The sequence below is a fragment of the Brachyhypopomus gauderio genome, chromosome 9 (assembly GCF_052324685.1).
Source record: "Brachyhypopomus gauderio isolate BG-103 chromosome 9, BGAUD_0.2, whole genome shotgun sequence".
Taxonomy (NCBI): domain Eukaryota; kingdom Metazoa; phylum Chordata; class Actinopteri; order Gymnotiformes; family Hypopomidae; genus Brachyhypopomus; species Brachyhypopomus gauderio.
Window position 1 is genome coordinate 22,096,233 of NC_135219.1, and position 20,877 is coordinate 22,117,109.

Here is a 20,877-nt window from a genome sequence, read left to right on the forward strand (position 1 = left end):
TGTCATGAGCAACGACTCAAGTCATTTTGATGCTTTTACTGTGTCAAGAATGAATGAAAATCGAGTAACCTTCGTGATGAGGACCATAATTTAGTCGAAATCATGTAGCGTAAAATCACAACACGCATCAGCGCCGAAAACGACGATATTTAGTAAAGTCAAAACTTAATTCGTTCTGTATCGTGACAAAATTGTTCAGACAACCCGCCCCCCGATCACTCCACTCATCTTAGACCAATACAACAAGCATTCCTATTTACAATTACATACCCCCCACAATGGTTGACCATGAAGTGTGTCTCCCAGCCACCCAGGGGAGGGGGGGCATTTCATCGTGACACTGACAGTTTGTCCTGGCTGGGCCGCCGGCAGCCTATCAGCTCTCAGACGCGAGGGGGGCGACCGGGCGCTAGCCTAGCTTAGCCACCGTCGAGAGGAGCGGGGCTGGACCGAGCGGAGCTAGGGCCACACACACACACACGAATGCCATGCCGAACAAAACGAAAAAAGACAAGGTAAGCCGTCGTCTCGTTTGTTTCTTTTTAAGCAGTTTAACTGGTTTGTGACCGTTTATTAGATGATGTACCGGAGGACAGACAAAGGCTGGCGGCAGTCGCTTCCTCCCCGCGGGTCGTTGGCGCTACGCTAGCTCGCCGCTAGCCAACGGTAGATTTGAGTTGGTTTGACATTTGCCTGGTTATTGTGTAGCTACGTGACTTATTTGTGTTATTTGCTCACTGAAATACGTTTTGAGTTTGACCCACTCCAAACTATTAAAAAAATAAAATAAAAACAAAACACACATACAAGAAGTTTTAAAATAAGTTTGGCAGGATATTAAGCCCATCACGGTTTGGGTAGCTTGTTGGTTAGCTAGCGGTACGAGTTCCTCGGTAAACTGGCTGCTGCACAGCTTAGCCGGACAGCTAGTGGTGTTTAGCAGACGTTAGCTGGAGACCTGGCTGTCGTGTCTAACTAACGTACCGGTGTATCTGTCCGTTAACGTGCTCAAGAGGGAGGTGACACCGCGGCTACGTTTAAATACACGTTATTCGGGAATAAATCTGCGTTTATCTCTACATCTAGCCCAGTTGTGCGTTGCTAGCGTCTTTACAGCTACCGTTAGCGCCGTGCTGGTCCTTCTTGTGAGACGGTAGTGTTGTCGCTTTATTTATTATTTTACTAAATCATTTGTATTATGTCTTTGAAGATTGAAGATATATATATAATGTCTTCAATTAACTTGATTTCTGACTTGTGTTTTTTTAAGGAATCACCGAAATCTGGGAAAGTAAGCAAAACTGCAGGACCAGAAAACTCGGACCATGAGGTAATGTAATATATAACCGATGGTAACATTAGGAAGCGAGGTTAAAAGTTATGAAAGTTCACAAAAAGAGCAGCAAATGTAGAAAGCGAGGTTAAAAGTTATGAAAGTTTACTAGACGAGCAGCAAATGTTCGCTTCGCTGTCGCCGAGTCTGATCTGAGCTTTGCCTCATCGTTTTTAAAGTTTAGCGTTATCATCATTTGGTTATTACCAGCTAGCTAGTTATATAATGTACATTTTTAAAAGTTCTTTTTGGGTTTTGCTTTATAATAGTTACAGGTCGTATTGTTTTAAATGTTTATGATTTTAACGTGTGTGTAAGACAAAGCCCGTTATGTACAAAATGGTCTGCAAGGAGGTTTGTGAAGAAAAGTCATTTCGATTATCTAGCATTACAAACCGAGAAAAGCTGGTGACAACCACTTAACGGAATTGTTCATCTACGTTATTTGTTGTCACTGAAACCGTGAACTGGGCAATTAAGGTACATTTCACAAACTGTTGAAGCAACAACACAATAATATGTTTAAAAAACGCAGCCAGTACAGCCGACTATAATAAAATTTTAAAACTGTCAAAATATGGTCTTGTTTTGACTCTTGAGGCTTGTCTTAAAGTTCAGGTTAACCAAGTGCAGATATGGGATGGATGGTCGTTCTCTTGTATGACACAAGTTCCTTTTAGATTTTCAGTGATGGCATATGTTCGCTCAAAGTCTTAAAAGCATGACTGACCTGATACCCCCTTTTGTTTTGCCCCTTTAGGGATCAAATAGGAAGGGCAACAGCAGCGTGCCTCCCACCACACAGGTGCTGAAGGGGAAGCAGTCTGGATCTCAGGCCACTGTCAAAAAAGAGAAGAGGCAAAGTTCTTCTCGCTTCAGTCTTAGCAATAACAGGGAGCTCCAGAAACTGCCCGCCTTCAAAGGTAAAGCTCAATGCATTTGTATGTGTTCATGAGTTAATTCCCTAGACAAACTGGCACTGAACCCACTTAAATATTATCAGAATAAAATGTACTATTGATTATTATGGATGGGGAAGAAAGAAAATGGGTTTACAGATACAATAGACATGAACTGGGGTTTAGTTGAATTTTGGTGTAGGTGAGCTTTAGGTCCAGTGTATAATTTATTTTGAGCTAAGGTAAGATAATGTAGGCTTATTGTAAGTTGTTAAAACTCTGCATATTCATATAAGGCGTGGGCTCATTAAAAAGTGAACACAATGTGCCAAACTGAGCCCATGTGTACACACACCTAATATTGAGCAGTATATTTCTTGTCCACATTTGGTCTGCAAACTAAACTCGTGTTCCTGCGAGTCCTTAATAAAGCATGTAGATATGAAAAACTGAGTAAAGGTACTTGCGTCTCATCATATTGCAGATAGCACTGAACGTGGTTGAATAGTAATCAAGTTTTGTTTTAGTATTTTTGCACTTTGAAACGATGCATTCACAGGTGACGGCATAGAATACATTCATAATTAATCATTTTTCCTTCTGGTTTGGATTGACCGTTTTGGAATAAGTCTTAAGGTGTTTTGGAGAACTGGCTATTTTGGAAAGTGTGCTTTTGAATGAATCTAATGTAGATGCTATTTCTTCAAATCTTCTTTATCTACTTATTCAGCATTGTTTTGTCACTTTGATGGTTCATGGTCTGTATGTTGTCACATTCCAGCAAGTTTGCAGTGATGACTAGCCTGTACATGCACACTGAACAAATGAACACCTGTCTAACAAGAATCGGCTGCAAAGCCAATTTCCCCAATACATTTGTTTCCCTAAAATAGGGTGGATGTATTCATAATATTCATAATATGATCTTATTCCGTAAAGTGTGTGAAAGTATTTTTTTAGTTTAAAATGCCAGTAAAATGGACATTCAGAGAGTAGAAATGTACACCATGGTGCTTTCAGTGATGGCACAGTTATGTTTCAGTACATTTCATTTTCGTTTGAGCACATTTGCCTTGAGAAGTCTTGGCTTTGCATTTCGTGTAGGTCTTGGGGACAATTACATCATCAGTGCCAGTAGAGTAATATCACATGGAAATTGTTTAAAAGGTCTGATTTTTTTTTTTATGCTTTCACATTTTATAGGCTTCCCCTCCCCCTTTTTTTTTAAAAAAATCAGAGACATTTGCTTATGCCTTTGTGCTCTTGTCTTCAAAGCCTAGTTATGTAATGCAAATTCATCAAAATAATCATAGCGTAAAGTGGGTTTAACTCAAGTAGCTATATTTAGGACTAATCCTGGGAACATTAATTCTCCTGTCTTTGTGGTTTTGTGGTGGTGCTTACACAAGTGGGAGAATACAAATCACTGTCTTAACTGTAAAGCCTATGACCTATTACTACAGTATAGCCACTTGCAATTTGTGGAGAATGTTGCTTGTAGTTTATTCTGTTCTGTTGAACCTTTACATTTTAAACATCTATTTACTAGTGGCTTGTTGAAATAGTAAGTGTGAGATCATTTACAGAATTTGCATTTGATCGGTTAGACAGGCATACTCATAGGGATTTGAATGCAGTGCTAGCCTTTTTATGTGGCTTAACATTTTGCCTCTAATAGCTATATAGTTCAGTGTACCTCTCAAATGCACATTGAGGGAATTGACTGTTCATACCTGTTTAAATTTGACCAGCATTTAGATTTTTAATTTTTTTGTAATAGCGTGTTCTGACTGAATATTGAGCCATATTCCACTTCTTCTCCTGGGTTTCTAGCGCTGTTTGTTTTTGTTGAGTATGATATTTTAGGAGCTCTCTGAAGTGATATTTAGTAGTACAGTAGATATAGATTCTTACAAATGTTACTGATGCAGTACAGTTTAGATTGAAATAGGTTTTTAAAAAACTGCTCTTAATTAATTTGATTTATTTGACTATGATTGACCTTAGTTTGCCTTCAGGAATGCTTCCCTCTAGTGGTGAGAATTTTCTCCTAATACTATATTTCAAATAAGGTATCTGATAGAAGGCTGAGCGGGAGCTTTTTTTTCCTGAAATAGGTTCACAGTGTATGCTGTTTATTGTAACAGTGCATTTTTTAAAGCAGTGTTTGAATTTGATATTCAGATGAAGCACTCACATTATCATCTGATGTCTTGTGTTGAGGTTATTAAACACCTTTAGTAATCGTGTACATTCATTTTGTTTGTACACGCACTGACTCAGTCATGGTACTTTTTCTATTCTTATTTCCAGAAACGGCTAAGACACTTAAAAAAAAGTGTGACTAATGCTTAAAGTGCTTAACAAATGTCAACAACGCTGACTTCTCGATAGCATGAAGAATAGTTTTTGAATTTTGTTTTTAATTTACTTCTATACATTGTAGGAAACAAATGTGAAACCTCATCAGGGTTAATGATTGAGGTGCTGAAATAACAAAGAGCTCTCTTTAGAATGACACACACACACACACACACACACACACTATACAGTGGGGCCCTTCTCTGTAGACACACAGTCTCCTGTAATATTTGATCCTGCTCAATAGTGTTCTCCCTCAGAGCTATATACTCTAGTGTTAACTTCTTATGCTTGGTTAAATTCATGTTGTTTGAACACTAGCTGCAAATCAGAATTCCTTACATTTACATTCAATGTATTATGGGAATTAACTTTTATACCTGTACCTACCTTAGATAGATATATACCTGTACCTACCTTTTATTAATATAGATAGATGCTGTTGGTTTTGTTCTAAATCATTCAAGTCATTGCTTATGTAAATAAAGGCAGAATACGTTTGGGACCTTTTATGTTGAATTATTGTCACTCGGAGACTAGGAGTGGGTGTATTTCTCCTGCACCTAATTGTTTGTCTTAGTTTAAATAAGGTGGCACATAGTAGCTACAGGTCTGCTGCTGAGAGCGAGATATGTGGTTTCCTGTCAGCGCTTTGCTGCCTCGGTGTGGTGCCTTGTTTGTTGTGTGTATGGGACTATGTCAAAAGCGAAAACCAGGCAAAAATATTATGTCATCACTTTTCTTTTCACCAGGGACAGTATTAATTTTGACAGTGATAATTCTGGCAGGAGAGCTCTCAAATATGTGAAAGTATGAATGTATCACCTATGACATCTTATTGAAGTAGAGGTATGTATGATGTATGAGCTTAGCCTGTACTGCAGTGGTATTTAAAAAATAAGTGAGTGCTGTGTTAAGCAACAGTCCCAAAATAATATAATTAATAAAAATGTGGTGCCATAAAAATATTTAGTGATGAATGATCTCATCACTTCCTTTCCCTTCTAATTGCATCCGTTATTAAGTTGGTAGGTTTGCACAGAATGTGAGAGAGAACTGGAAAATGTTCTCTCTCACATTTCCATTCCTTTGGAATCTGCATGCCGTCTCAAAGCAATTCTTTCTCTAGTCATTTGTAAACGTCCCGCCCTATTTCAAACCAGGTAACCAATCGCAAGCATTCTCTGCTTGCAGTCCTGTGGCCATGTCACATGATTCTTGGTCAGCCAATGGCGAGTGTTCTCTATGTGGATGACATCACTAGCTAGCTGATTCCCTCCATCGGCAGTGGAGCTTCATTTTCTGCTGAGAGTGTTGGTGCTGAAATGGAGGCTAGTTTCTCCCCTTAGCTGAGCAACCTTCTCCCTCCCTTCCGGACTTACACATGTTGACATGCTCTAAGGACGTTAGCAGGATGGTTCTGGATGCACAAAGCTCAAACGGGCCTTTTCAGCCAGTGGCCCTCTTGCACTTTAGAGGTGAGCTGATCTGTTTCATTGTCCATGGATGGGATTGGTGTGCATGTTACCATGCACACTCCTTGTGTTTTGCTCTGGTGGAAATGTGTTTTTTTATATCATGAAACATGAAATGATTGCATTTAATAGGGCTAGAAAGGGAATATCTTTGTCATGTTATAGGCTTTGTTACTCAGACTGCTGTGCAGAGGTGGGTCGAGAGGTATTGACATGTTAGTCAAGTAAAAGTGTTGTTTTCGTTATGGTTATAGTCAGAAAAGCTCTTGGCCAATGCCAGTTATGTGAATGTGGCTCAAAGGCACAACTGCGGCATGAGCAGCTATCAAAGCAACTCTCCTTTTCCTTGATTAATTTAAGGTGTGTAATTATTTGGATTGTGATATTTTGGTCTGTTGACTCGGAAAATTAAAATCAGCATTTTGTGAATCAAGTGAACTTAAATCCACGATTCTTATACGTATCGTTTTTAAAAACATTAGTTCACTACCGTTTCTTCATATGGCTTCAACTTGTATATATGACTTGTAATTATTCCAAGTAATTCTTAGGGTAGCGTTTATGATATTTGTTTTCTTGGCGACATAGCATCCTGCTACCCGATCTATGTTCATTATGTTAAATTTTTATGCATCTTGAGTCTTCTCCTATATTCTACTATCTATACATACAAAGGATATAAGTCAGTTAATTAAGTTAAGTAATAAATTTGAGAACATGACAGTATTTCATGGAAATGTTTAGGAGAGTGGTGATCAGGAACACGATGTTGCTGATGAACAAGGAAGTACCTAAGTTTGTGGGAGAAAGATTGTTGGAGTATTTTTTAAAGGACAGCTGTTAAAGTTGCTCTGAATTTTGAATGTTTCTACTGTTGCTTATTTCAAAGTAAAAGTCTCTACGGTTACACGTAAATGATGGACAGCAGGGCCAAACCACAATGGAAATGTATCAGGGAATCTAACTTTAGTGCATAGGTTCCTGGTTGTTGTTCCTTTATTATTTTTTAGTCCTGTTGGAAAGGAAGGCCATTTGTGGTCTGTTAACTGAAATCCAGATATAGCTTCAGACATCTAAGAGTGTAAGATCTAGGCCATGATCTTACCACTTTAACCACACGGCACTATACATTTTGACCACTCCCATTTACATGTCAAGAGTATTTGTCGGTTCCATCAGCCTGTGAGAGTTTCATGACCTTTTCATGCTAACGTGAAGTAAAAAAAAAAAAAAAAGTGACAAAAGCTACAGCAGTAGTTCCTTATTAACTTGGTACAATGAATTACCAATTCATAGTATAGGCTGTAACTATATTGGACTATTATTGGGCTGTACATGTGTCATTTTAACTTGTGTTGGAAGATATGCCATTGTTCTATACATGCGAAATCCACCCTTGTTATTAAGGCAGTAAGTATTTTACTAAATACAGACAAATATGGCTGTGTAAAAGGTCACGGTGTGTTTTCAGTTTCTACGTGTGTGCTCTCGCCCTGTAGACGTTCCCCCAGCCGAGCAGGAGAAGCTGTTCGTCCAGAAGCTTCGGCAGTGCTGCGTGCTGTTTGACTTCGTGTCCGATCCACTCAGCGACCTGAAATGGAAGGAGGTGAAGAGGGCGGCGCTCAGCGAGATGGTGGAGTACATCACGCACAACAGGAACGTCATCACCGAGCCCATCTACCCGGAGGTGGTGCACGTGGTGAGCACCACGCCATCGTCTGCAGTTTTGAGTTCTGACGGCGTGGAATCCGACTGACAACAGTTCTCCTTTGTTTTTTTTTTTTATTTAAGGTTTTGCGTTCTCTTCTCATGTATATTGAGTACCGTTACTGGAAACCAGAGCAGTTTGATTTCAGAGATAGTTTTGACCCATTGGTGGTTACACTTGGCGTCATTGACAAAGGAAGAAAAAAATAACATGCTGGAAATCAATAACATGTAAAATAGAGAGATTTTCTAGTCTTGTAGGAAGCATAGGACTAAAGTACTGGAGAACTCTGGTGAATCCCCAGTGGATGGGGTGATAAGGTCATTTATGGCAAACTAGGATGAAACTTGGCCAGGGAAACTGACCTGGAAAAATGCAGTATATTAAATAATTGTCTAAGGTTGTGTGAGGAGTTATTTTCAATTAACAGGCATGCGTTAGTTAAGTTGGCCAAAGCTCTTTGGTGCCAGGATTGGCTGTTTTAATGTTGAATAACATCACTTTGATATTTATCAAGTCCTGAGTTTTGTTAGTGGAACACCAATGTGCAAATTGATTCATTTGGCTAATTCCCTGCAAAATGTAGAACCCTGCAAAATCACCATGATAAAATGCTCTTATCCTACAGATCTCATCTTCAGACCAAATGCTCTTTGAAGTCCTCCTCTTTTATCATCAAAGTGTAGAGATGAGTGTGAACCCTGGATAGTGCAATCTTGTGTGTTTTTCTTTGTGTATATTGTGTTGGCTTTGTCTGACAAGGCAGTAATTAAGGCTCAGTGTGGTAGCAAAGAAGCCCCATTATTAAGTGCTAAAGATGGTGGTTCTCATTTATCAAGCATGTGTATAGTCAGACTGGATAATAAAATGATCGTGATGTATGCAAACATTAATAATAATGTTATTATTATTGTTCAACAGAGACGGGGTTTTGTTCATTGGGAAGTGGTCCTCATAAGTTCAGTAAATCTCCCTGATGTGTTTTGTTCACTCCCTACTGAATAATGTGCTTATGTTCAACTATAATGGCTGACTGAGCTCTGGAGTGACCAGCTTTGCTATGCTATATAATGTGGTGTAATCTCTGAGCCACAGCATTGCACAACATTGAGTTATTGCTGTTTAAAAACCCGATTGATTGAAAGTTTCAAATGTACTGTAACTGTGCATTGGCCCCAAATGATTCACATCCAGCAATAATTTGTGATTACAAATGTGAACTAAAAAATTCTTAATTAATTCACTTAAAGAATTTATAATAATTAACATTTTTTTAAATCCAAATCATGAAACCCTATCACTCAAACGTTCATTTATGAAAATGCTTAAATAATAAATGTGCTTTATGTTGCTATGTGGCCATGTAAAGGATAGTGCTGTTAGTTTTTCTGAGTTGCTAAAATGTTATTTTTGATTAACATGTTTATTACTTTTCAGTTTGCAGTCAATATGTTTAGGACGTTACCACCCTCATCCAACCCAACTGGGGCTGAGTTCGACCCAGAGGAGGATGAGCCCACATTAGAGGCAGCATGGCCACATCTACAGGTACATGTGTATACACACACACACACACACACACACACGTGCATATTCAATGAATTCAGCATAGACGTACCCATTATGCTTCATGCCGTTGTCTTCTTTCCTCAGCTCGTCTACGAATTTTTCCTACGGTTTTTAGAGTCTCCAGACTTCCAGCCAAACATAGCCAAAAAGTACATCGACCAGCGATTTGTCATGCAGGTATGATTCAGCAGTGCGTGTTCTTTTGTGCCGTTCCCTTCTGCTTAAAGAAAAAGAAGGAAGCCCAGTAATTGAGTTTGTTTTCAGCTCTTAGATCTCTTTGACAGTGAAGACCCCAGAGAGAGGGACTTCCTGAAGACCACTCTCCATCGCATTTATGGGAAGTTTTTAGGCCTCCGAGCATACATCAGGAAGCAGATTAATAACATATTTTATAGGTGAGACTACGACGCATGCATACACACGATGCATATCAACACGACCTTCATCCAGCACTGGTGTCTGATAATGTCACTGAATAATTAATAATTGAATAATTAAACCATCTGATTTCAGGTTCATTTATGAAACAGAACATCATAATGGAATAGCTGAGTTGCTGGAAATTTTAGGAAGGTATGCTTGCATAATTTTTAAAATAATAATCGTGCCTTTTTGGGGGGGTAGGGAATCCATCACCACTGATATTTTTTTTTTCACTGATACTTTGTTCCACTGAAAAGACACTTCAGGTGGTAAACATTGCAGTAAAGCTACAGCTATGCCATGTGTTAAACAAGCTTGTATGTTAATTGATCTAAAGCCATCGTCTTTTTTTTCCTAAGCATAATCAACGGTTTTGCCTTACCGCTGAAAGAAGAGCATAAGATTTTCCTGTTGAAAGTTTTGTTGCCTTTGCATAAAGTCAAGTCTCTCAGTGTTTACCACCCACAGGTATGAATTATGTGTCATCTCTGCCTTTTGTTATCTGCAAAAGACAGTTCTAGTTTACCTGTGAAAATAAAGCTTGATCTTTTCCATTAAAAGTCATCAAATAGGTTTTTTGAGGTTTTTGTTTGTTTTTGTACTTATTGAGTTTGAAAGTCGGGAATAGGCTTTTGTGTAGTTGTAACAAGCTTCAGCAATCAGGAGGGAACAGTGTTACAAATGTAATGTCAACACATACTTTGTATGATAACTCAGTGCAGAGAAGCTGTGTTTAGTCTGAAGAAAGCACAAACTGATGATTGATTAATGCAGTCAAAGTAACTGCTCATACTGGTAACACTGAACATATGCTGTTTGTGTGTGTGTGTTTTTTTTTTTTGTTTTTTCTGTTTAGCTGGCATACTGTGTAGTGCAGTTTTTAGAGAAAGACAGCACACTCACTCAGCCGGTATGTCTTACCCCTCTTTGTGCTTTTACGGTTTGATGTGTATAAATAAGTACAGATCTAATGTCACAGTCAAAAAAGCTCTTAGGAGTCCCTTGAAACATTAAGAACACTTCATCCCTCACACCTGCAGTGCTCTGCCAGTTGCCTCATTTGCATTCATTAATGATGGACAAATGCTGAACTAGCAAATTGATTTTACCTGACATTAAGCAAGCAAACACCCCCCTTTCTTGATGTAGATGTGTAGCTAGATGTAAGCAGGTTTGCATTGTGTAGACTGTTCATTGTGTGTACTATTCACTTCTCTGCTTCTCATTTAATAATGTTTTAGTCATGTGTCACCATATTTTGTTGTCTTTTATCAAATTTCATTTTAAATGTTTTCTGAACTCCGGTTGTTCAACAGGTGGTGATGGCTCTTCTAAAGTATTGGCCAAAGACCCATAGTCCAAAGGAGGTGATGTTCCTCAATGAGCTGGAGGAGATCCTGGATGTTATTGAACCCTCCGAGTTTGTCAAAGTAATGGAGCCACTATTCAGGCAGCTAGCAAAATGTGTCTCCAGTCCACACTTTCAGGTCAGCCCACGCTGTTTGAAAAATGTTTGAGTGAAGGGAAACGTTTGCCCATTTTATTTCTGGAGTGTTGAATTCTAAAGCGCATTGGTGGGTGGCACTGGTGAAGGGGGAGGGGGGGGGGGGGGGGGGGGAGAGACTTGTAGAACATTATGCTTGAGCCACAGTTGTGAAGTTTCATTTATGTAGTTGTAGAAAGCCCCATGTCAAGGGTGCTATGAAACCCTCCTTCCTTCAGATGATGCGTCATGGAATATGATACTCTTACCGTTAAAGTGAAGTATGCATTTTGCAATGGAGCAACATTCCTCAATCCAGATAAATATTTCCTGTCTGCAACAGTTCAGGAACTTGCAGTCCTCTTTCTAGGGTGCTATTTACAAGATCACAAAGACACTCTGCTGCATTGCAGTTTCTGCACCAAAAAGGGCCATGGTCATTTATAGATTCTTATCTCAGTTTTGCAGAGAACCTTTGAAAAGTTCTGTAACAATGTTATAAGGTGTGTAGAACCAAAACAACCTTTTATTAGGGACTGATATTTGTTGTTGCAGAAATTGAACGCTAAATGGTCAAAACAATATACTGATGTTTGAGAAAAGCAATGGAGTTGTCATTTTGCTTTATGGCAAGTTATTAAACTTGTAATTGTACAAAACAAATTCTGTTCTGATTGTCAAAGTGAAAAGCTGTAATGAACATCCAATTAGCTTAAGAGGTTATTATTAAATACATTCAAGTAGGGCTGAACGATTAATTGCATTTGCTATAATCTCGCGATATTTTAAAACGCGATTCTCTAATCGCACAGGCTGCGATTTAAACTGGTCACGTGACTTGGGAGCGAGCCGAGCCGAGGACGAACGGAACAAACCCGAGCAGGAGGCAGGGAGGTGGAGAAGTGAAGTTAACACAGCGCACTTTAACTTGTTGCACTATGGCTTCAGGCTCGACAGAAGCTGACACAACTGAAAGTCTAATACCAAAGAGGGGCAGCACATCAGTTGTGTGAAATTACTTTGGCTTTAAAAAAGATGCTGCTCAACGTCAGGTACCTTTCAAAACGTGCCTTGCTACTGTTACTACGACGCGAGGTAACACTACAAACTTCTTCAGTATTAAAAAAAACACCACAAAGCCTCGTATGATATTTGTAAGGCTAAAATGCCAACGACCAGTGCTGCATCTTCAAATACGCCAAAGTGTTTCTCTGTGCTTATACAGCTTTAGTATGCGGTGAGCAGCGAAATACCGTAAAATCACGCATATAGGCGCAATAAGATTCAAAGCACGGATGAATCGCGGAAGCGCGGATAGCTTGACCGCGGTCCAGCAGACAGGGTTCACTGACCGAACCGTTTGAAAGTGTAACTCCTTATGGATGTAATTGGAAGCGGCACGCTGAAATAACTCGGGCAGTAACGGAGTTCATAGTGAAATACATGATGCCCGTTAATATTAGTGAACAAGCCCGGCTTCATGGCTTTGTTAAACACACTGGATATGCGCTACCAAATGCACTCACGCACATATTTTAGCCAAGTTGCTATACCTGCAGGGCTGCCAACTCTCACGCATTGACCGTCTTAGACTAAAAAGTTACTAGTTCGCTCTGGCGACAACCACAGGCGATCGAACGATCGCGATATAATAATAATAAATTTTGTCCATTTTACACCGCCCCGATAACAACAAATTACGTTCGCCACCCACTCCAGGTTCAAGTCTCACTTCAAGCGATCTTGAAAAGTTGGCAACCCTGTATCTGAGCTGTATAAAAAATGCCGAAACAGAGTTTCCTGAAAACAGTGGGAAAAAATCGCGATTTTAAATCGCAATCGCAATTTATAGATAAAAAATTGCAATTAGATTATTTTCCAAAATCGTTCAGCCCTACATTCAAGTATACATCCCCAAAGAGATATTGCTACAGATATTTGTTGTAAATTAAGAGTTTGGGTACCTAAACCCTCAAAAGTGTATTAAGCTGCTGATGCCATGCCCCCCCCAGCCTGGACAAATCGATTGATTTGCTGTTGCCACAGGTTGCCGAGCGGGCCCTGTACTACTGGAACAATGAGTACATCATGAGTCTGATCAGTGACAATGCGGCGAGGATCCTGCCCATCATGTTCCCCTCTCTGTACCGTAACTCCAAAACCCACTGGAACAAGTGAGTCATATACAGTACAGTAGGTGAAACGTATTTACTCTCTGGTGAGGAAACCCAAGAGCATTCTGCTTACACAGTGTGAAGTAGGGGGCTGTGCGGGAGAAAAAAATTACATCTGGAAAGCCATATGAAGGGCAATATATTAAAAAAATTGTATTTCTGCAAATGTGTATATTTCTTCTGTTTCAGAGAGTTAAATATTCTCAGTGGATAACACTGAACAACAAGCTGTTCAATACTTCATTTACTTGTTCCATGCCTGTTTAGTGAAAATGTATTTATTAATTCACATGCAATTACTTTTGCCAAATTATTAGTGTATAGTTTACCTGGTGTGATATGTAAAGAATGGTCAAAGTATGACCACTGGTTATTAATTTTTCTTTATCATTATGTTTGCCAGGACAATCCATGGCTTAATCTACAATGCGCTGAAACTCTTTATGGAGATGAATCAGAAACTCTTTGATGACTGCACGCAGCAGTTCCGCGCAGAGAAGAACAAGTAAATCTTTAAGCACTAGACTCTTTAAACACTAGATGTGTACACTGAAACCGTCTCTGAATAGTGTTTTATCTTCTGTGTGTCAGAGAGAAGCTGAAGTGGAAGGAGCGAGAGGAAGCTTGGATAAAGATAGAGAACCTCGCCAAGTCAAACCCACAGGTGGGAGTCTGTTCTATACGTTACTCACCTGTAAAGTCCGCATTCCCGGCATCTGGAGTTGCACTGGCTGTCTGATGGGACCTGTCACAATACTGCTGAAATGGTTCAGTGTGCCTGTCAGCGCCTGTCAGAGAGACGTCATTTGCAAGCCACTTTGTCACTAAGGACAGTGACAGTTATTTGGTCATGTAGTACAAAACATGGATTTGAAAAATGTAGAATTTGAGTACCGGGTGATCTGTTTGGAAATCACAGCCTCAAGTGCAGCTGTCTCTAGTTCAGGGTACCAGAAGTAATAGGACAGTTGGTGGTTTGGTTGGTTTTGGACAGAGGTTCGCTGTTGCATCGATATTTCATCTACAAAACTGGCTTGTGCATCTGGATCCTGCTGCCGTTGTTTCACAGACAGAAGACCAAAAAGCATTAAAGCAAGTAAACCAAATAATCATGAGGTGTAAAAGATAAAGTGTTTTGTGCATTCAAGCTGAGTGAGTGGACTTGACGTCGTCTCTATCCTGCAGCCTCACCTCCACAGCCCCTCTCCACAGAGGCTGCATGTAAAATGTTGTGAATTGTCAATATTCCCGGCCAACAAACATGCAGAAACAAATGTTTTAGACATGAAGAATTTTACAAGAATATCTATTCCGTAAAATAACAAGCACACACTCCTTTCAGTTCTTGTTGTTTGTGTAATATCAGAAATTGTCATGAATAGTGCTAAATAAGCAGTAAACCACTCATGAGGACGTTTAGCTGTGAGAGCCCAGGTACACACTGATGCCTGGGCACTTTGCAAGGATATTTTCAGCACCATCCAAATAAAATGCTAACCAGTAGCCATTAGCATTGGAAGCAAGTTAAAGTTAACTCAATTACAACGTCACAGTAAAATGATAAATGCTCTGTGGAGTGTTACTGGAACCATTAGCTACCATCTTGGCTTTGAGGTTGTTTTATTTATTTATTTGCTTTTTGAACATAAACTCAAAAATAAATCAAACAAGGTAAATTACCTGTCTGGCAGAAATGTAGAAAACTTTGCATCGGTTTTGAATCTTTTCAGGTCACATGGCTCCTTCCACCTCTGAAAAGCTACTGAGGAGAAACGTTTATCTCTGGCACAGCCTCATTCTTTTCAGCTCTGTTTTCTTCATTTGTCATCTTTCATTTACTTGTCTTTGTTTTTGTAAGCTATTGTTGGCAAACAAGGGATGGCCAGTTTTTTCATTGCTAGTGGTGGTTTATCCTTCGTTGCTTCTGCAACGCTCCTGAAGAGTGAGAACATGAGAGTGCAGGAGCAGTGACTGACATGGTCAACCTAATGACTCCGTGATGGGGACGATTCCTTTGCCAAGTCAAACGCCCACGCTGAGCTGGGTGTACGACCTGCCCGGCCATGGAAAACCGCATTAGAGATGGAAGAATACGTTTTAAATAACAACAAAGAGGTCAAGAACACTTCCTGTAATGTAAGCACAAATGTGTCAAAACCAGAAGAATACAAGTTTGTACAATGAGATGTTGTTCGACTTCTTCATTCTAGGGCATGTAGAACTACTGCTAAAATAAACAATTTTTTATTATTATTATTTTTTTTTTGAGAAAAATCTTCAGCCAAGTACATCAGTAGCAGGCCCCTTACCTTCCAGCAAAAAAGTGAGCAATTTCACTTGCTTTTCACTTCCTCAAATGTCCTGGCAGCACCTCACCAGGGAATATACTTGACATGTCTGTGGCTCGCATGTTTATGGTTGCCATCAGCTGCAAAGAAGCTGTAAATTGGTTCTAAATCTTGACTTTTAGGAAAATAGTATATTAGAAATTTATTTATAAAAGCTAATTTCCCGAAGAGTTCATCAAATAAAATAATGTAAAGCAATTTATCCACACAGCCATTGCTTCTTGTCGTATCTAATGTTCTAAACAATAGACACAAAAACTCTGATTGTCCAGTTATTACACGTGCAGTCTGTCCTCGACATTTAGAAGGACTCTAAAGGTAGACAAAAAAAATTTGACAATGATGATTTCTGGCCATCTTGATTTTTTTTCTTTCATTTTATTTTTATTTAAGTTAATTTACTGCTTTTTTATTTGACTTTTTTTGTGTTGATTTGTATTTTAGTTCCTGGTGTATATTGACTCCGCCAGCTTGAGTAGTCCAATGGAGATTGAAACAGATGGCATGGTAATTGATGATGTCATGATGCTTAAAAAGACAGTAGAAGAGGAGGCTACTCAGGTAAATACCTGCCTCCCTTTCTCTTTGAGGACTCTACATAGCCCAACTGGCTTGTTTGGGATGAATTACCATTACTTCGGTCTTCTGAAACCTCTTCCTGAAACGTTTTAAAGCATTTTAGTGTTTCTGTGGAGGATGCCTTTGGACCTAAATCTAATAAAATCTTGACGTCAAAATAGGCGCACAAATTGGTAAAACGGTAATTTAAAATATTTTGACACTGCATGTTAAAATTTGAATGCAGTCAGGTTTGCAAATGAGATTTCCACATCGTCAGTATAATCAGTCAGTGTAATCAACCTCATCTTTGACTGTTATTTTATGTAAATTCAGAATATACGTTGTTGCACACGTTTGTCTTTTATCTGAGAAACGATCACGGTTTTGAGACCCTTTTTGTCAGTTGAGAAAAGATGTTTTCCATAAAAATTAGCTGCATTACCTTTCTAGACAGTTGGTTGGAACAAGTAAAACCTTTTGCAATTTAACTTCCCTGCTCCAGCTTAAAACCTGAAAATGCACATATACTTATATTGGCATGCTACTTGTATTACAGATGGCTTATTTTGTCTTTACTTCCTTTATAGTCGAACCAAGTATTTTGTTTCTCTCCCACCTGTTTGTGTTTACAACAGCTTCACAGGGACCAGCGGATGTCTCGTCCTCTGACGCGCCGCAAGTCTGAGCTGCCTCAGGACGTGGCCACGGTAACGGCCCTAGAAACACACCGGCGTGCGGACGACATTATAGCCAGCCACGACGGCCACTAAAGGACCAGACGCAGCCCAGACTCGACCCAGACTCGGCCTGTGACCGGGCACGTGGTGCCCGGTGCGAAGAGGCCCAGCAGAGCACTGAAGGCAGCGGTGGCAGGGCAGCAGCAGCACAGGATATCCAGGTGTGACCTGGAAGTACATCGCGCTCTGCTCCTATGAACCGCCCCAGGACCCTCCACAGCCCAGACCCCCCCCTCCCCTACGCTGGTCATGTTTTGTTTTTAAAGACTTTTTTTTTTTGGGTGTTCTTCCATGGCCCCCCTCCCCAGTCTCTTGTCATGCACCTGCACTGACCACCCGCCCCCCCTCGACACCTTCTCTATCCCTCCCGTTTTTGTTGTTACTAAAAAGTAGGTGCTAAGGGGGTGCTAGGGGGACATTTTGACACAGGAGCTCTTGCAGTCTAACTGCTTACAATTGTTGTATTGAGTGGAAACCTCTCAACTCTGGACGAGCACAGTTTTGGGATAGAAAGGTATATACACCTTTTCTCTGTCTTTCTCTCTCTCTTTTCAATTCTACAACAGCTGCTATCACCTCCAGCTTGGTGCCTCAGACTGGTGGTTTATGTAATTTGCTTGATGTTTGTTTTAAGCGTTATCTTGTCCAGCAATGGAGACCAAGTGTCAACCAAGTGTCACTGTCTGGCAACAGAATCAGACTTTATGGTTTGTATTTTTCTTTTAAAATGAGCTTGCCTTGTTTTTGGTGACTCATGTTTAATGAGTCTCTAATGGAATATTCTAGAAATCAGGTTTTGTGCCAGTTTGTTTATTTGCAGTACATTTTAGCTGCTACGACACAGCTGGCAATAAGTTGACCCATAGTGAGTGTGGTTGTTCAAACAATGGGGAATGGTTAGTAGCTTTTGGGTCTCTGTTTCATTATATCTTACGAGATGGGCAGATGAATCTGTGGTTCTGAAGCGTGTTGAAGCATGCTCACACTCTTGGCTTTAAAACATTCTAGCATTAGCATTTTTGCTATATGTCAAGACTTTCTGATTTTAATGTTCTGGGAGACTTTGAGAGCTATAGACCTCATTTGTAAGTTGTTCAGGTTATATTAGTCAAACCTTCCCAGATTTGCAATGTAAAAATCAGATCTAGTTGAATCAAAGTGTAAAATAAAAGCCTTGACACACACGGAGTGCCTTTTAGATGGCAGATCCTTGGTAAAATATTGTTTTGGATTCATTTGTCAAATGTGTCCACCAGTTTTCCACTACACAATGTGCCCAGACTAGTTTAGAGTTTATTATATTTGCGCCCCGCATCCTCTGACACAGACTGAGCTTTGGGTGAAAGCGGGAAAGCTACTAAACCAGGCTTTATAGTGGCTGCAGGGGTCAGTGCATGACTCTGCATCAAGAACTAAAGCACTTCCTGATGAAACTTGAAAAACAAAGCTTAACCATTATGGCCAATGAGCACATCGGGTCGTGCGTGCGTATCGTTAGAACACAGAACCGAAGGGGTTGTTGCCCTCTCCGTTAGTGGTCATTAATCTGATCCATTGTTTGAACCTCCATTCTCGGTTCGGTGCCTGAAGCTGAGAGAAGGCTCATTAACACCATGTTCTGGGGGGTCATGGAAGTGCTCCTGTCTCCTTTTGCTTTCTCTTTTTCCCTTTGGCCTGCAGTAGCCGGTTGTTTGATTTGAATGTGCAAATTGTAAATAGAGCTACGTTGGTCTCACACAGCCTCCAATCACCAATAATTTCTTCCTCTTTTCTGGTATGTTGCCCCTGTTTCTATAGGATGGTGCATTTTATGTTTTTTCTTCATGCTTAGCCTATTGTGCTGCAAGTAGTAGTTCATTAAACCACCACTTGAGTCCATTTCGTCCCTTCCTCTGAAAACTGCAGCCTGTTTTGGTGACTGTTTCTCTGCATTAAATGAATTTAAACGAAAATCTCTGGATGCTTTTAACCCCCTTTCAATAAAACTAATATTGCAAAGTGTCCTTTAGTATGCTCCCCTACTAAATGGCTTCATCGTGTATTGTACATATACTTTTGTTCTATTATTAAATGGTAGATTATTTGTACAAATTCTCATGTACAGATGAAGAAAAGATTAGCGACTGCAGTCAGTTGATGTGGAACGAACTTCTGTACATTACTTTTTGCAATAGAAATGTCTAGAATGTAAAGGCAGTTTTTTAAAATCAGTTTTATTATTCAGAACTTTTTTATTTCAGCTTTGTCATCTGTGATGAGGTCTGCCTTTGTGTGTGCTTTTAACCAATTCTCAATTGGTGTACATCTATATATAGTAAATAAACCTTGTGAGTTTTATATTTTCACTCAGGAAAACACAGTGGCTTATGCTTGTGTGTATGTGGATGTGTGTGCGAAAGTCGGAGAACAAAGTTTTATGATTCTCGTGTGCCAAATATAACTGCAACAGGCGTTCTTCAACTTCAGGCCAGTAGGTGGTGTCTTGTGACTTTTATTGGCAACAGCTGTTAATGTTTGAAGTAAGGGAAGATGAGGCCCTTTTCATTGTATTTCTGGTGATATTTTAAAATGAGTATTTATATGGACCTAGTAGATATCCATGCTAAAAGGTCAATGTTTTTATTTAGAATGGATTTTAGTTTATACGTTTGACAAGCCAACCATGTGATGATGGAGTACAATGCTTCAAAGCTTCTGTGGTAGTACATCATTAAAGTGTTTCAGCATGTCCTAAATACTTTCACCTCACTCTTGTTTAACACACAAGATGCAACATTAAGGAACTTCTGTGGTGAAAGGATTTGTGATCATCAAAGCAACAGTGGCATGGCTAAACAACTAAACAGCAAATGTCCTCGAGTAGCCCATTCAAAGCCCTGACCTTAATCCTTTGAAAACATAAAGTGACTTGAGGAGCTTAGTCTAACTTTATGCTCACTATGTGCGTATTGATTTTTTAGAGGACTGGGGAAAGTGAGTGAAATATAGTTCCACAGTGGAAGATACACTAGATAACTACCCTAGCTGTGACCGTTCAAGCAGAGAATTGCTCATGAATTAGGCAGCGGTGCATACACTTGTTAGCTTACCTAGTATATGTTCTTATCCTCTTCATCCTTCACTGGTTTTCCAATAAGTATTTTTCCGCTGGAAAGGTTTAATTCTAGGTTATAAAATATATAAACATTGTATATCCTTGTTATATTTAAACCATACCAGGTGAATCTGATCTTTTGGAATTTATCCATGTATATAAATACTTAAATGACCAGTTAATTTTAACACACCTATAGAGTCAGTGATCATTACTTTACTGCTATCAAATTTAAAGACCTAGATTATTTTTAAAGAGGTCTATTGCCTGTTCGTCTTTATGTGTGATCTCATGTCTGCTGTGGTGTTCATTTGCTTCTCTGTACTGGCTAAAGCTGGAGCAATGGATAGGACTTGAAATGCTTTTTAGAATGAGGTGACTTCACATGCTCTCCAGAACGCCTGTGAGCACATTTCTCTTGAAAATGTTTATATTTAACCATGTGGTTTAGTGTCCAAGAGAAATTGTTGCATTTCCTTATTCACCGTCTGCCTTAGGAGAACCTGGACTACAATTGTAGATGAACAAAATCTAAATGGGTATAAACAACTAAGAATATATGTATGTGATTCTATCAATTCTTTTATGCCTCCTGACTGCCCTATGCTGCCATCAAGTGGCCTGTGCCAATGATAAAGGCTCATTAGGAAGCATCTTAGAAATTGACACTAAAGTGCTCTCTGTAGGGATGTCATCACCACGTTGGTTATGC

At 39.6% G+C, this 20,877-nt stretch overlaps 1 protein-coding gene across 5 annotated transcripts; it reads left to right on the top strand.

Annotated features, from left to right (window-relative positions):
- Positions 1-241: 241 nt before the first annotated feature.
- Positions 242-19,544, top strand: ppp2r5cb (protein phosphatase 2, regulatory subunit B', gamma b). 5 transcript variants are annotated; one of them, XM_077017939.1, is made up of 16 exons: positions 252-515; positions 1,271-1,330; positions 2,094-2,256; positions 7,568-7,767; positions 9,214-9,324; positions 9,430-9,522; positions 9,610-9,740; positions 9,859-9,918; positions 10,128-10,236; positions 10,625-10,678; positions 11,085-11,255; positions 13,298-13,425; positions 13,829-13,930; positions 14,017-14,089; positions 16,218-16,334; positions 16,970-19,544. In XM_077017939.1, exons 1-16 carry the CDS (start codon positions 489-491, stop codon positions 17,102-17,104), a joined length of 1,734 nt encoding a protein of 577 aa, XP_076874054.1. In that variant the 5' UTR covers positions 252-488; the 3' UTR covers positions 17,105-19,544. The 5 variants fall into 5 exon arrangements, with proteins under 5 accessions (XP_076874055.1, XP_076874057.1, XP_076874054.1 ...); XM_077017940.1 differs by lacking the exon at positions 16,218-16,334 and having other exon boundaries at positions 242-515; XM_077017942.1 differs by lacking the exons at positions 16,218-16,334; positions 16,970-19,544 and adding an exon at positions 15,156-15,681 and having other exon boundaries at positions 242-515.
- The last annotated feature ends 1,333 nt before the right edge of the window (positions 19,545-20,877 follow it).